General features: G+C 32.7%; 1 protein-coding gene across 2 annotated transcripts in view; it reads left to right on the top strand.

Moving 5' to 3' along the window:
* LOC144446554 (F-box/WD repeat-containing protein 4-like) overlaps positions 1–16,750 on the top strand; it is a 77,079-nt gene that overhangs the window by 26,356 nt on the left and 33,973 nt on the right. For both annotated transcript variants that reach the window (XM_078136342.1, XM_078136344.1), the window contains one exon: positions 14,769–14,951. In XM_078136342.1, the coding sequence (XP_077992468.1) occupies positions 14,769–14,951 (183 nt within the window). The remainder of the gene's footprint in view (positions 1–14,768; positions 14,952–16,750) is intronic.

Here is a 16,750-nt window from a genome sequence, read left to right as displayed (position 1 = left end):
AATACAATACAATACAATACAATACAATACAATACAATACAATACAATACAATACAATACAATACCATACAATACCATACAATACAATACAATGTTCAATGCAACTCTGGGACACACAATACAATGTACAATGCAACCATGGCCAACACACTGCAATATACAATGCAACCCTGGGCCACACAATACAATGTACAATGCATCCCTGTATAATCCAATACAGTGTACAATGCAACCCTGGGCCACGCAATACAATGTACAATGCAACCCTGGGCCACGCAATACAATGTACGATGCAACCCTTGCCTACACACATGTACATGTACAACACAAGTTTGCTCAGTACAATATACAGCACAAAAGTATACAGTAAAAGTTCACACAGCCCTGTACAATACTAAAATATACCACATGGCCCTGTACAACCAAACAGTATATAACACAACAATATACAATATAGCCCTGTACAACCAAACAGTATATAACACAACAATATACAATATAGCCCTGTACAATAAAACAGTATATAAAACAACAATATATAACATAATCATGTACAACACAGCATATAACATAATCATGTACAACACAGCATGACAAAACTTAACCTATGTGAGATCAATTTATAGGTATTATTGCAGTTCTTGTGAATGAGTTGCTGGGTGATTGTGTTAAGTTGTATTTTGTGCCCAGCTGTGTATCGAAAGAAAACACCCAAAACAGAGGAGTTCAACATTTGTGATAACATCAATGATATTTAATTTCAATAATATTTCAATTATGTTCTTACCTCCCCTGCAAAGAATAAGGTTACAAACTTAGTTATTGCAAATATTATTAGCAGTATTCCTTGAGAGTAACAGATGGGTTTCTATATCATTTGTTTTACACAATGTATTTCAGTGAACATATAGCATAAAATTATAGATTGAAGCAATTTGTTCACCTTTGGTAAATACATGGAATATGTTAATTAGGAAGTGATCAGTCACACAGAGTCCGTAGGTGCTATGTTTGCCAGGCTTGGATGTTTCCAGGATAGCCTGTGGACTGATTGGGAAAGACTTGTTTAGTTCCAAAGTGACATTGTTATAGAGCCATGCAACATAGCCATGTCATGTAGTCCCAAACTTGAATTAAATAGATTTCTGTAGAGTGTGTGATTGTGTTTATGTGCGTATTTTATCAGCTTAAAAAGAAACTCAAATCAAATCACTGGGAGCAATTCCCAGCACACACAAAAAAAGTAATCAGTCTTACATGTACATATTTCCAATATACTCCATGAATTCATGTACACAGATTATGTTACAAGGTACAAATTTAATGAAATGAAATAACGCACAAATTAGTCATGCTTGATTTTGTCCTAGTCATGTTTCAATATTTCCACCCACAGGAAAACCAATGTAGTGGAAAAAGGCATTGACTCTGGTCCATTTTAAACTATCCAAGCTAGGCAAAAGCCTAGAAATGGCAGATTGTGGTTCCGTTTTAAAGACACATGTTGAATTAGGATTAAAATGTAGGTGTCAAAACCAAGCAATAACATAGTTTGCCCAGAACAAAAGAATCAGATGTAATATGTATTAAGGTAACACTAATGCGATGATCTGGGATTGAAACATACCACTGTAAGTATATAGAGTATCCATAAGGAGGCATTACCATATTTTTATTCACTGTAAGAATTTGAGTACAGTTATAGTAATTGGAATATAATGCTAATTTGTTGGCTACCACCATATGTCATCTACACAATTGTATTATTTACTAGTCTAATGTTAGGAGCCACTAAAGGGATACCTTGTGTACGATCATGATTGGCTACATCATTATCCAATCAACAGTAGTATTATTGATATTCAGTTAAAGAACTACCAAATGCAGGATCATGATTGGCTATCAATTATCCAATCAGTACAACTGTATTTATTTTCAGCACTCGGTCTAGTCTAACTTGTCTGAATGAATGTGTCTGATTGGCTACCAATTGTCCAATCAACATTTATTAGTTTTATTATAGTTACAGGTTGTCCAAGCAACATACATTTGACTATTACAGTAGCTTATTACTTTCAATCAAAATAACTATTATGGTGCCAATCATCCAATCAAAATAACTATTATGGTGCCAATAATCCCATCAAAATAACCAGTATGCTGCCAATTATCCAATCAAAATAACTATTATGCTGCCAATTATCCAATCAAAATAACCATTATGCTGCCAATTATCCAATCAAAATAACTATTGTGCTACCAATTATCCAATCAAAATAACTATTATGCTGCCAATTATCCAATCAAAATAACTATTGTGCTGCCAATTATCCAATCAAAATAACTATTATGCTACCCATTATCCAATCAAAATAAGTATTATGCTGCCAATTATCCAATCAAAATAAGTATTATGCTGCCAATTATCCAATCAAAATAAGTATTATGCTGCCAATTATCCAATCAAAATAACTATTATGCTGCCAATTATCCAATCAAAATAACCATTATGCTACCCATTATCCAATCAAAATAACTATTGTGCTGCCCATTATCCAATCAAAATAACTATTATGCTGCCCATTATCCAATCAAAATAACTATTATGCTGCCCATTATCCAATCAAAATAAGTATTATGCTGCCCATTATCCAATCAAAATAACTATTATGCTGCCCATTATCCAATCAAAATAACCATTATGCTACCCATTATCCAATCAAAATAACTATTGTGCTGCCCATTATCCAATCAAAATAACTATTATGCTGCCCATTATCCAATCAAAATAACTATTATGCTGCCCATTATCCAATCAAAATAACTATTATGCTGCCCATTATCCAATCAAAATAAGTATTATGCTGCCAATTATCCAATCAAAATAACTATTATGCTGCCAATTATCCAATCAAAATAACTATTATGCTACCCATTATCCAATCAAAATAACTATTATGCTGCCCATTATCCAATCAAAATAACTATTATGCTGCCCATTATCCAATCAAAATAACCATTATGCTACCCATTATCCAATCAAAATAACTATTGTGCTGCCCATTATCCAATCAAAATAACTATTATGCTGCCCATTATCCAATCAAAATAACTATTATGCTGCCCATTATCCAATCAAAATAATTATTATGCTGCCAATTATCCAATCAAAATAACTACTAGTATTATGCTACCCATTATCCAATCAAAATAACTATTATGCTGCCCATTATCCAATCAAAATAACTATTATGCTGCCCATTATCCAATCAAAATAACTATTATGCTGCCAATTATCCAATCAAAATAACTATTATGCTGCCAACTATCCAATCAACATAACTGTATTAAACTACCCAATTATCCAATCAAAATAACTGTATTATACTACCCAATTATCCAATCAACATAACTGTACTATACTACCCAATTACATAACTGTATTAGGCTACCTAATTATCCAATCAACATAACTGTATTAAGCCACCCAATTAACCAGTCAGCATAACTGTATTAAGCCACCCAATTAACCAGTCAGCATAACTGTATTAAGCCACCCAATTAACCAGTCGGCATAACTGTATTAAGCCACCCAATTAACCAGTCAGCATAACTGTATTAAGCCACCCAATTATCCAGTCAGCATATATTTGTAACTGTATAACTAGCGTTAGTGTTAGCTGAGAAGTATAAAGAGCTATCTAATAAGTTATCCTTTAATGTTGGCAACCAATCATGACAAAATTTTGTATTGCTATTGAAAATCAGTCTAACTGATTCTAATGGTAGTTTCTGATTGGTTCCCAACTATCTAATCTAGATCAATACACTTCCACTCTGCAGGTCTATTAAGTGTACTGAATTCCTGGACATTAAATTTGTGAGATATAGGCTCACAATACATATATATATATATATATATATATATATATATATATATATATATATATATATATATATATATATATATATATATATATATATATATATATATATATATATATATATATATATATATATATATATATATATATATATATATATATATATATATATATATATATATATATATATATATATATATATATATATATATATATATATATATATATATATATATATATATATATATATATATATATATATATATATATATATATATATATATATATATATATATATATATATATATATATATATATATATATATATATATATATATATATATATATATATATATATATATATATATATATATATATATATATATATATATATATATATATATATATATATATATATATATATATATATATATATATATATATATATATATATATATATATATATATATATATATATATATATATATATATATATATATATATATATATATATATATATATATATATATATATATATATATATATATATATATATATATATATATATATATATATATATATATATATATATATAAATATAAATACATATAGTTTTGTGGTTACGTCTGTGTCTCCTGCAATGCAAAGACTTGTTTTTTATTCCGAGTCTCTTACCTTGTTTATCTGTTCACCTTTTGTTGGTGTAACTATTTTACAGTATGTGCAATAAAAACTGTAATGTTGTTTGGCCAAATTCCTTTCTTTTATCTTATTCCTAAAGGAAAGTACTAAAAGTGGAACAACAATTAATCTTAGTTTTCGTAAAACGTTGATCAAAAGTGAAAGTGCAAAATGTGTTTACAAGATGATATAGCTATCGCATTAATAAGTGCAAGTTTGGAGGGCAAACTTGTTTACCATGATGAGGCAAATTAGCATGCAGACAGGACAAGAGTTTTGCCTGTGGCATGGACCATCGCAGCAAGAGACATTCTACAATTACAGCTACAAGCTTTCTAATAAAAACCACTGGCCTGTTCACAGAGTTCATATGACTGAATGTGGGGGCAATTCAATAGTAGAGCAATACCTAGGCTATAAGAATAGCTAATCCGGTAAACAGGATATGGTGATTTGACCAACTTCAGGTATTCTAAGTATGCTATTTTATCCACGGCTAGTGTACATATTTGTGTCTTTTCACTCTCACCCCCCATGTAGAAAAACACACAGACAATGTATACTTGTAGGGCGTGTGATGTAGGACGGAGGGAGGGAGTCAGTAGTCATGTTTTTCATTTATCTACACACTGAGGGGTGTGCATGTATGTAGTTTTGTATGACCTCGACAAAATGGGGACACTGATCGATGTGGTGACAATCTAGATGAATAGATCCTAGACTTTATATTCAGGTGGTTTAAGTTTTACTGAGGAGACTTGTCAAGTTCTTCATCCTTCTACTATAATAGATAGTTTCAAAAATTTGAGAGAGATGGGTATGATTTATAAACTTTTGTATCCTTGGCCCACATACATTTTTGAAGGCCCAAAGACTTAATACTTTCTTATGTAGTTTCTTTTGTAGGCTGTTGAGCCAGACAGCTGGGCTAGTAGTGTGGCAACTCATCCTTTGCTTTCAAAGTGACTGCTAGAGTTGAAAATCAATGGATGCATTGCACCCTTTTCAAGATGCTTAGGTCTTGTGTACAGAAAAAGTTTCTAACGAGCTAAGCTTCTTGGGACAAAATAAATTCAAAAATAAGTAATAATGTTGCAGTGTAATTGGCCATAAAAATGTTCTTTGTATGGTCTTAACAACATTGTGTGCATGACTGAATTCATGCACATTTTGACTCAGTGTTTCTTGTGCAAACCCTTTTCAAGTTGAACCAAGTAAAAAATCTAAGTAATTTCTCCCACATTAGTGACTCTAACTTAGAACATTGAATTTGTGTAAGTGGCAATTACTATGTTTTCCCATGATACACATATAGACACTGTGAATTTGATATCATTAGGATTTGAAATTCAAGATATTTCTCAAATACGGAAGCTACCCCTAAAATGTGTTAATAAAAGTCTCTTAGGTAGTATTAGTATTTTAGTAGTTTATTCTTTGGTAACAGATTTTCTGATTCTTGTAAGGTTTATACATACTTTTAGGATGTGTGTCTTAAAGATGATACATGACTAACTCATAATATCGTACATCCTAAACATTATTACATATGTACCGGAGATTACTTGCACTGGTGCATGTGCACATTACATGTAGTTGTATTTTCACTGCAGTGCAATACCGAAAACATTATAAGATGTAATCATTCGCTACACACGAAATCGCATGATCACATTATATGATTTTTATGGAAATTGCCATTTTAGACCCCATGCCACTTGAATTCCAGTTTGTACTCGTGCGTGCAGTGTTTTCTGCTGCACTTTCACTCACTATGCTCATGAAAGTAGGGGCACAGAGAACACTGCAAGCACTAAGTCTTGTACAAATACCCTGAGTATGCCACATTTGCATATTTGCGTGTTGTGGGTTCTGTCATATATAGTATTTAATCACCTGTGGGTAGATATATTTATGTAGCTATTCACATAACATGATGCAATAATTCCAATCCAATTTATTTTTGAGGCCGCACCCTAAAATCACTGCCCCAACACAATCATGATTTCAACTTTTGTTTCGTTACTTATGGATGAAATCATCCTGTAATTAATATGTACAATGTCAAATTATTGGTACTTCAACAGTTGCCGGTTTCCTGATAAAAAAAATAGTATTCTAGTTTAATACCGCTTTGTGGTAATTTATAATTGTTTTGTAATATCACAGACAAAAATATAGCCAGCTTGAACTTAGCCATAGAAAATAATAGTGAACTATCAATGAATATAGTTACATTTTTATGAGAAGGCAAACTGCTGTACCTACAGAGTATGTGTACAAAGTTAACACTTTTCCAGTTTAAATCAAGAATTTGTTTTCCATCGACCTTACTAATCATTACCTGGATGGCAGAGTAAAATACCATTATAGTCGTGTCAAATCATCAAATGTCAAAAATCATTTTAATACAAAATGACTGCAAAAATAAGAATGTGAAGAAGAATCTCTAATTGAGTAATTGTGTCTGGCGTGTTGTGATAAATAACATGAAACGGGAGTAATTTATCAATACACTCTGAAAGAGAAGGTAAATTGAATAAAACAAACTTAGTATTCAGACATTGTCTTCAGCTGTCACTTTCAATTTACTTTCTATCACTGTATCAATTTGTTGCCGGTGCAGACATCATCTTTTTCCCGTGATCATGTGAAGTTTTACATTTACCAAGTGTTAATTCGACTAGTAGACATGTACAGAGGTCAAAGAGACAATTGCCATGCAATTAAAGGTTTGCGTATTGAACAATTTGCTATAGCAATTGCAGTGACAGTTAAGGGAATTTGTATTAGTTACAGGTAAACCATGTACTTCTCAGTTCAGATAAGAGTAAAGTATGTAAAAGATTGCTACAACTTGTATAGGTATCTCTATTTTCATATTGATCTATTTGCTTCATGTTTGGTATTTAGATATTATTCCTAAAGAGTTTTCTTGTTCAGCCATTGAAAATACTACTAGCCTAAGGACCCTTGTCACTATGAGTCTAAGACAGGTAGTGATGAATCCTTAGGTCATAAGTATTTTCCTTGGCTGAACAATGGCAAATATCGGGGAATAATATAAAACTTTCAAAGTGCCTACGCAAGGATTATTGGTGATAAATCTAGTAAAGTGATGGTGATTTTTTTGACACAAATAATCGATTACAAACACTTGAAAATCAGTGACATAGACAACCAGGGGTATAAATACCATATTTTTTGTTCAAATATAGTCAACTTGGTTTGCATTTGGTATAATAGAATCATGAATGTATTAATAATTTTGATTTTGTTAGTTATGCTGATTTTGAATGAGAGGGTATTAAAAATGTCAATATGCAGAATGTTATTATTTTTTGAAAACAAATGTTTTAATGGTTTTTAAGCTTGTTCAAGAAATTGTTTACGTTCAAGCTGAGTTTATACATTTTTGGGTGTAATTGCCCTGCAAATTTTAACACTACGCATAGTATTCTACTTACTGATGTATACTTATCCATCACGTGCAAGAAATCTCAAGCCTGGTATCAAGATATAACTTATAAATGATCCGATGACATAATTTATTATGTGTATAGAAATGTGGAGGAAATGCCTACAATGCAATCAACTGTTCTGGTAATAACAGAAGACAATAGTGATGTCATAGAAGATATACATCAATATTAATATTATACTAGAAGACTTTAAATCCAGGTTTTATGGAAGTATTTTCATTGGAGTGAAAAGCTTATCAACTTAGCTTGTGCTACTTTAATGTACTTGAAACTGGATATGACAAATCTAACACAAGTTATCCACACTGTCAAATAGCTCAAACATTGACAAATTGGTATGAATTTTACCTGATTTTCTCTCTCTCAGTTAATACCATAGTTCGAAAACCCTTTCAAACATGAAACATACCACAAATAGCTGAAACACTGAAAAATTGGAATTTTACCAGATATATTTTTCTCTGTTACCATACATTGAACATTCTAAACCGTACCAAACGTTAATTGCATAATTTAGAAACATTTAGTACTAAAGACGTGTCAAGATAAAAGAACAAAAATTGATGGAAATTTCCTTGGCATGCATTCAACAGAACTATGTGAACCCCAGGGTCTAAGGTGTGGGTTTGAGAATGTAAACTACTTTAAAGAGTTGAACTGAACTATTTTATGGACATACATACTTTATTAGTATCTAATAGGTGTTGATACATGCTGCTGATATGATACAACAAAATACCTGTCATTCAATTATAATCTAAGATGCAAAGAATGTTAAAACGTCAACATCAGGTGATGAGTAGAATTAGTAATACAGGATACAATGAATACAGTATTTTGATTGTAAGTTTAGTTTATCCTATTAAGTTGAGACATTGTTCGCACCATAATATTAAAATAAATGTGACAATGGAATCGCTTTTGCAAGTAAATCCTGACTACTACAGATAGAAGTAAGATTGATTTAATAATTAGGTGAGATTCCTTACATACATTCACAAAAGTGATGTTGTGTAAAGTTTTATCTGCCAAAATAAAGTGGAGTCAAATTGCAAAATGTATCTTTCTGTTAAACATTTTGAGTTTAACCATAAATATGTACATAGTAGCACAGTAGTTATATAGTACAGGGGATGGGATGTGGGGGTGAGGGTGGGTTGGGGGTTATTAAGGTTATTGTTTTTGAGAAAAAAGTCTTGGTCAGGCAAAAAATGTATTTTTAGTATCTGAGTCCAATCGGAATGTTATGTTGGTGAGTTTCTGAGTAATAAATGAAAATCAGCATTGCTCATCATAAATTTGGTTATTAGTACTACATGATTTATTTGAGCCATTGTGCCACTATAAATCCATACCAGGAGTAAGAATTTGTAAGATGCTTTTAGCACAGAGTGGGTAAACACTGTACAACAACTAACATTATTATTGTTATTATCATTTGTTACTTCATTTATATTTGGTTTGTTAGCTCTAAATATATACCATTTAATTAAGTATGGTATGGGTTGGGTTAGCTCGTATACTGCTTACCTCTACAACCTGGGTTTGAATCCCCCTCCCCGGTGTCGGCTGATTTTAATTGAAAAAATTAACCAGGTCTGTATGTAAAAAGGGCGATGGTCAGTTTGACCTTGCCAAATGCAGGGTAATCTGGTTCCTCGTACTTCCACATCAACACTAGGATACTTTGGCACTGCACTGTTCTGTGGTGACCATTTGTATATGGAGGAATAAGGGTTATTTATCTATTTATTATGGTGCCATTGGCTGTATCAGTTACTGATAGTGATAATATTTATCATAATGTTTGTCATCTAGTTTGTAACAGTTACTGATAATAATAATCTACCAATATTTTTATCACCAAACTATATTTTGTATATGAATGTATCAATATCTGGTTCAACACTATGTATCGTTTATGATTTCACCAATTTGGTTTGACTTTAATAAATATATTTATGTTCCCCTTACATTTATTAGTCAATTCTAGAATGTCCAAGTACAAGTGTGTTATAAATAAAGTTGTAATGTAGTGTATGAGTACCCCTGTGGTATTGGGTTATCACCGAGAGACCTGCATAGTTCACTTCACAGTATCAGTAGATAGAATTCATTCTATTGATTTGTACCTTGTACTTGTACATTTTGTATAATAGGCACAGAATGATGGTTGCTGTGATAGCATATAGTAGTGGTTGTTGAGATAGCAAAGGTATGGCTCCTGGAACAACTGTACAGTGAGTGGTTTGCTGAAGGTTTGGGGTCCCGGGTAACAAAAGGGGAGAATCTGGTTGAAATGAATTCATTTGTGTAGATTTCTTTACTCTCGACCGTCATTCTGGTTGGAACGAATCACCTGGTAAATACCTCAACCTTTTTTGCTAAGGGTTACGAACCTTGGGAAATAGAGAGAAAATATGGTGAGACTTGCATAGACTCCCATACCTTATTGTACCATAGATTTGGTGACGACCTGTAGGAGAAAATAAATAAAATATGTGTACCTCATCATTTTAGACTAAGGTTTTTGATGCCTAGGAAAACAGAAATGGAAATATCGTCAAGCATGCATAGATTTCTATACCTTGTACCATATTAAGTTTAGCATGGACCATTCTCCTGGTCAATTAAATTTACAAAGGTAAATGTTACCTACTTAAATATCACCCTGAACAGATCATTGAAAGAATGTATTTGGATCATAGCATTGATTAGGCGTAAATCATTTCATTGTTTGCATATCCTTAAAATTGTGGCTAGGACATCCTGTAGACAAGTAGTAGCCTAGCAAATCACATGACAAGTAGATAAAGTAAGAATAGGGTTGTTGTCAAGATTTGGCAACCCCCAGTAACAAGGAGGGACTTTGAGAAATATACATGACTTGTATAGATTTCCATACCTTGTTATGTAACCATGATTTGGTTGGGACTCCAGTAGAGTACTAGGGGAGCTCACCTGCCATTAAAGTTAAAGTTAAACACTGAAAGAATATACTCAGAATTGACAAGAGTTATATTTTTTTTCAGATCCCATTCCATATAAATGAAGCAGTTGTTTGTATATTGTGACTATAAGACATCCCGTGGCTGTTAATGAAAAAAACATTATCTGCAAAGTTGGTTTTCGACATTGTTATCAAATATTGCATGAGAATTTAAAGAGATTATTGTGTATAAACAGAAGGACTGTTCAAGAAAATAATTCTTTTATTTACCAAAAATGGAAAAAAGTATTCAGAATTTCTTTGAAACGATCAAAATTTTAGACATTTTCTCTCAGATGTGATTGATAGTGAGTAGCATGTTTTACACCAAGTGAGTGTGAAGAACAACCCAAACTTAACACGTCCAGATTGATCATCCTGTTACTGTTAATTGTTGTGTAGCTGACCCCCTTTAGAGGAACATAGTTGTGTTAATATGCAGCATCAAGTTTCAATCACCTTATAATACATTATTCATCACTTAGATCCTTGTTCAAAGGCCAATGATTCAATATCATGTTCTCGGATTAGTATTATCTTAACACTGGCGCCGTAAGGATTAGGCAGGGATCACTCTTTTGTTCCGGATCCACTTTTTCCTGTAGCTCTTCCAGACAACCGTTTAATTTCACACCTAACGTTTAATCCTTAAAAGTCATCCAACATTGCTTGTACATGTTCTGATTTATGGGGATTCCAAACTGGAGGGTACTTTTGTTTGACGAGAGTGACTTGCAAATATGAATGGAATTTCAGGGTGTGAAACATGTGATCAAATGCTAGTTTGCTATTAAAGTAAAGACATAATGCATTGATTGTAAATCATTGGACATACCAGCCTACTGAAACAAAATATAGAAATAATTTAGTGATCTGGAAAGTAAGCAATAGTTGAACATTCCAACAGGTGGTTGTTGTTACCATAATGAAAAGAAATATGAATAAAAAAAAATATCAAAAAATGTAAATATCAAAAAAGCATTAATGAGTTTCCTATAAGTGTGAAATTTATTTATATCACATTTTATACGTAATTGCAATGATTTGCCCAAAATTGAGACTGGAGTAGAAATAACATTACTGTCATGCTTTCTAAACCAATTGGACTTGCCACTGAAGGATAGCAATTTCTTGTGACTTTGTTCCCCAAATAGCAATAGTCAGTGTGGTTACTCACAAGGAAACTCAGTTTTCATATTTTTACCTTCCACAAAATGATGTGTTTTTCATTACAAGGTATAGTGGTAAATTACTGCATTTTATATGAATTAATTCCAAAAACTGGGATTTGAAAAAAGGAATATATATTTTGATAGAGTAAATTAAGTTGACTGAAACTCATTCAGTTTCATTTGGTAAACAATTCAGTTTACTTAGTATATCAGAAAGAAAAGGACAGTTGTCAACTGAATTTATAACTAGCAAACATCTAGAAAATTCTACTTGTCCTTGACAGCAGAGACTAAATGTTACTGTGTAGGGCACACAGCAGACAGCTCAGTCAGAATAGATGTTGAAAAATGACACGACTGTTTAACTTTTTATACCGAAAGTTTTTAATATACCTTCACATTCAACACACAGCAAGTGTGATTTGCATTATCTGTAGATCTGACAGGTGTTGGAGGCAGACAGACTTTTTTTCGCATATATTGACCCAACATTTTTTGAAACTTCACTGAGACTGCACTAAACTTTGCTATGAAGACAGTGATGTAAACAAAGAAGACAGACTTTTTGTATAAACAGTTTGTGTAACACCTGCCACCGTACCTAAATGATATGACTATATAAATCTTTCTATTGACAGCACTCAAATTGACCATGGGTGTTTCTACCTTCCCAAACATGTGATAGATATTTGATTCAAATGACCTGCCATGGACAATTTACTGGACCTAATTGATCTAAATCTTTACTATGATTTGAAAAGATAACAGAAGTGGCATAAAGTAGTAAATGCAAACTTGTTTGTGTCAGAGTCTCTGTCACTTGAATGTCAAAAGTTTAATACATGTACTAAAATAATGATTAATGATCATGCATGTGATTTTAAATGACGCATGGGGAAACACATTTCATTTTGATGGTATTGGTATTTGTAGAAAAATGTAATGTTAGGCAGATAAGAAGGATCACTTGTTACTGTAGGATAAACTAAAAATATACATAGTTTGGCAGAAATTCAAAGTATTGGCAGTATTTTGAACTTTGTTATTGATAAAGTATGTAATTATTGTCAGATATCTGGTACAAAATGATTACCATGACTATACACTTTGAACATTTTGTATGGGTTGTCAACCCAACTTTAATAATGTAGTCTGAAATGCCTCTGAAATAATAAACTTCAACTTTTGCTGTTAAAAAACCAAACCCATATTCAGTAAGAATCAGGGGTCACCATGCAAATGTTTAGGTCAAAGTGATAGTAAAATGAAATCATTTCAGGATCCAACATGGCTGCTGAATACTGTGCAAAATGAAATCATTTTAGAATCCAACATGGCTGCTGAATACTGTGTAAAATGAAATCATTTCAGAATCCAACATGGCTGCCAAATACTGTGTAAAATGAAATCATTTCAGAATCCAACATGGCTGCTGAATACTGTGCAAAATGAAATCATTTTAGAATCCAACATGGCTGCTGAATACTGTGGTAACTCTTTGGGGAAATAAATGATTGCTGATTTGACTGAAAACAAGATGATAAACTCCCAAATTTCTTTTATTATGTCAAAAGGACCAGGAACAAGATTTCATAGGGAAAGAGTGTGAAGAGATTTTAAGAATTTTGGTTTTGAGGGAAGTTGGTCTCTGAGTCTGAAGCACATTTCACCCATTTTAAACTAGGAGCCAGTATACAAAATGTACATACATTCATGTAATAGTATATACACTATTAAAGACTTTAATATTCAGAAATAAATAAAGAGTACTAACTTAGTGTCAGTACCTTGTCATCTGATTGGCTAAAGTAATCTGTGCACCTGTCTGTACTGTTGTCTGATTGGCTAGAGTAATCTGTGCACCTGTCTGTACTGTTGTCTGATTGGCTAGAATAATCTGTGCACCTGTCTATCATTCTCTTGTTCACTGTTTGTGACCACATTTCAGGTTGATAAAGTGATGTCTGATCACTGATGACTGACACCAGTCCCTTGGAAAGCTACTAGTAACTGGGAAATATTTAAAAAAACTGATGACATTTTCCTGAAATAAAAGAACAAATTCAAAACATTTAAGATTATGAGACAGAAAATCACCCAAGGGACTGGTGCCAGTCTATTGGTAACTAAAAAATGATGTCATCAGGATATTTCCATATCAAATCTGACTCCCTTTTGAGAACCATATATCAGTTACCGGTACTACACACAGTGATTCTGTACATGTTCTAGTTGTTGCAATACAATAGATATATTTCAATTTCAAAAAAATTAATTGCCAAAGACCACAAAGTTACCGACTGTACCCCCTTTAAGTGACATGAGCCAGAATATAATGTGTTTCTGTGTTTCTTTTTGCATCATCTGAAGTATATTCTACTAATACTAGTAACAGTCAGATCTGTAGCATAGCAGTTTCAAATGAATGGTGCTATGGCATAAATTTAGCTGCATGTAAACTTTATTACTGACATAAGGAGATGTTGAAAAAAATTACATGTGTCAAAATATGTATTCCACCATTGGCTCATTTCGTGCCATTATTTCTATTTCATTATAGTTTGTTGCCATGGTTACAACTGGATGATCAACATCTATTTTTGACGTTTGGTGCTGACATATGCTGCTACAAGATCCGACCAAATGGAGAAATACCGAGATCTCCACGAGCCCTGTGTGTTGGTCATCAAGATGATGTGTGTAGATTTGTAAAGAGAGGACCTAATCTTGTTAGTGGTGGACGGTATGTAACACTTCCATGTCTATGAAAATATATCGCTCAAAGACTTGACATGGTCACTTCCACAGGCTACTGTTTGAACCACTTATGAAGGTGATCACAACAAGTCATTGGGCAAGAAGATGCTTAAGTATAAGAAAACACAATCCTTTCAAGATGCAAAGATTGTCACTGGAAAAATATTATGACAGTGGGTGCGGATCCAAAATAGTCTGTCATCATGTTTTGCTGTCACATAAATACACAGAGACTTTTCATGGTCACTATCACAGTCTACCATTTAAACCAGGGGAGCCTGTGATAGTGAACGCAATGAGTCTGATGAAGATCGTCAACCAAGACAGATTGAAAGCTGAGTGCTTAAAACATCATTAGATATAACAAAGCTATCCCCCAAAAAATTCTACAGTAACAGTCATTACATCTGTTAGACTGATTGTTATAGTTAGTGGTTTATAGTTATGCTGTCAAATAGCATGAAGTGCTACACATGTATTCAGTCACCAACAGGTACATGTAATGGTATACAACACAGCAGACTACAATGGAACAAAGATATCTGAATGCACACCATTTGTGAATGGCCACAGGTGTACATAGAAATACCATCATTCAGAAGTGTGGTGAAATGTCATCTGCTCTTCTACTCCCACAGTACCATATATAAGTTCGTAACCAGATTCTTGTCACATGTATTGTCCTCGAAAAAAGTGTTATCTGTCTATGCTTTGATTAGAATTTAAAAAAATGAGTGTATCTAAAAGATTATGTTGAGACATCTGTTGGTTTATTGTACATCTATGTACAGGATACTTTGAATGACCAAAGTGTAGAAATAGAAAATTGAGTAAATGGGGAACAGTGACATATTGTTCTCTAAGTAGACCAAGTAGGATCACATGCTGTCCCGTGTACAAATTTCCAGAAGTCAAATACCTCAACAATCTACACTCTCATAGTGAAAGTGACAAGTATGACAAGTTAGCGTGAGACTCAATCATTTACAGACCTACTACACTCTATAGGGCTGTCAAACTTAGAGACGAAAAAGTATACCATGTGATCTAGTACTAATAACTAAACAAGCAAATTCATCACGTTTTACCAAAAGGTCTAATGTTGAGCTGAGTTCTGGTTACTTACTAGACATTTATCTCTCTTGGTTTTCAATACAACTAAGGTTTGAGTCCTTCATGTCCAGATGTGCAAACTTTATCAAATTCCTATGTATGACGGCTATAATGATAAGTCTCTTGTTTCGGTATCACCATCAAAATTAATGTGATTTTACAAGTGTATAGGAATCTTGTTTGTAAACATTGCAATGTTTATCACAACTCCTTGTACCTAACTATAGTCTTTGTTATGCAAATTTTACAGATAAGATTGGCTGCAAAAGTGACCATAAATTTACCACTTTCACTAGATCGATAACTTAAAAAGTTTGCTGTTCATGAGTGATCATGTTTGCATTGGCAGGCGGTATTCGTGTATGGAATTTACCTAAACTTTAAGATAATTATGTGGATAGTAGATGTATGAAAGGTTGGTGTATCTCAAACCTGAATTATTTGGTTTGGGAAAAAAAAAAAAAGAGTACCAGGTAGTTTATGGAACAGCTTGCCAGACAGTGTAGTAAACTCATTTAAGTCAGGATTGGATAGACGCTAGAGTTTCACACCATTTCTCTATGATTGTTTTGTAGACCCTTACTTCCAATCAGTCGCACAGGAAAATATGCATTGGACTAATTCACTTTAAATCAATCAGTGGAACTATGAACAGGTCTACACATATGTATA

Source organism: Glandiceps talaboti, chromosome 15 (genome assembly GCF_964340395.1).
Source record: "Glandiceps talaboti chromosome 15, keGlaTala1.1, whole genome shotgun sequence".
Lineage (NCBI taxonomy): Eukaryota > Metazoa > Hemichordata > Enteropneusta > Spengelidae > Glandiceps > Glandiceps talaboti.
This window is presented reverse-complemented; position numbering and strand designations above follow the sequence as displayed.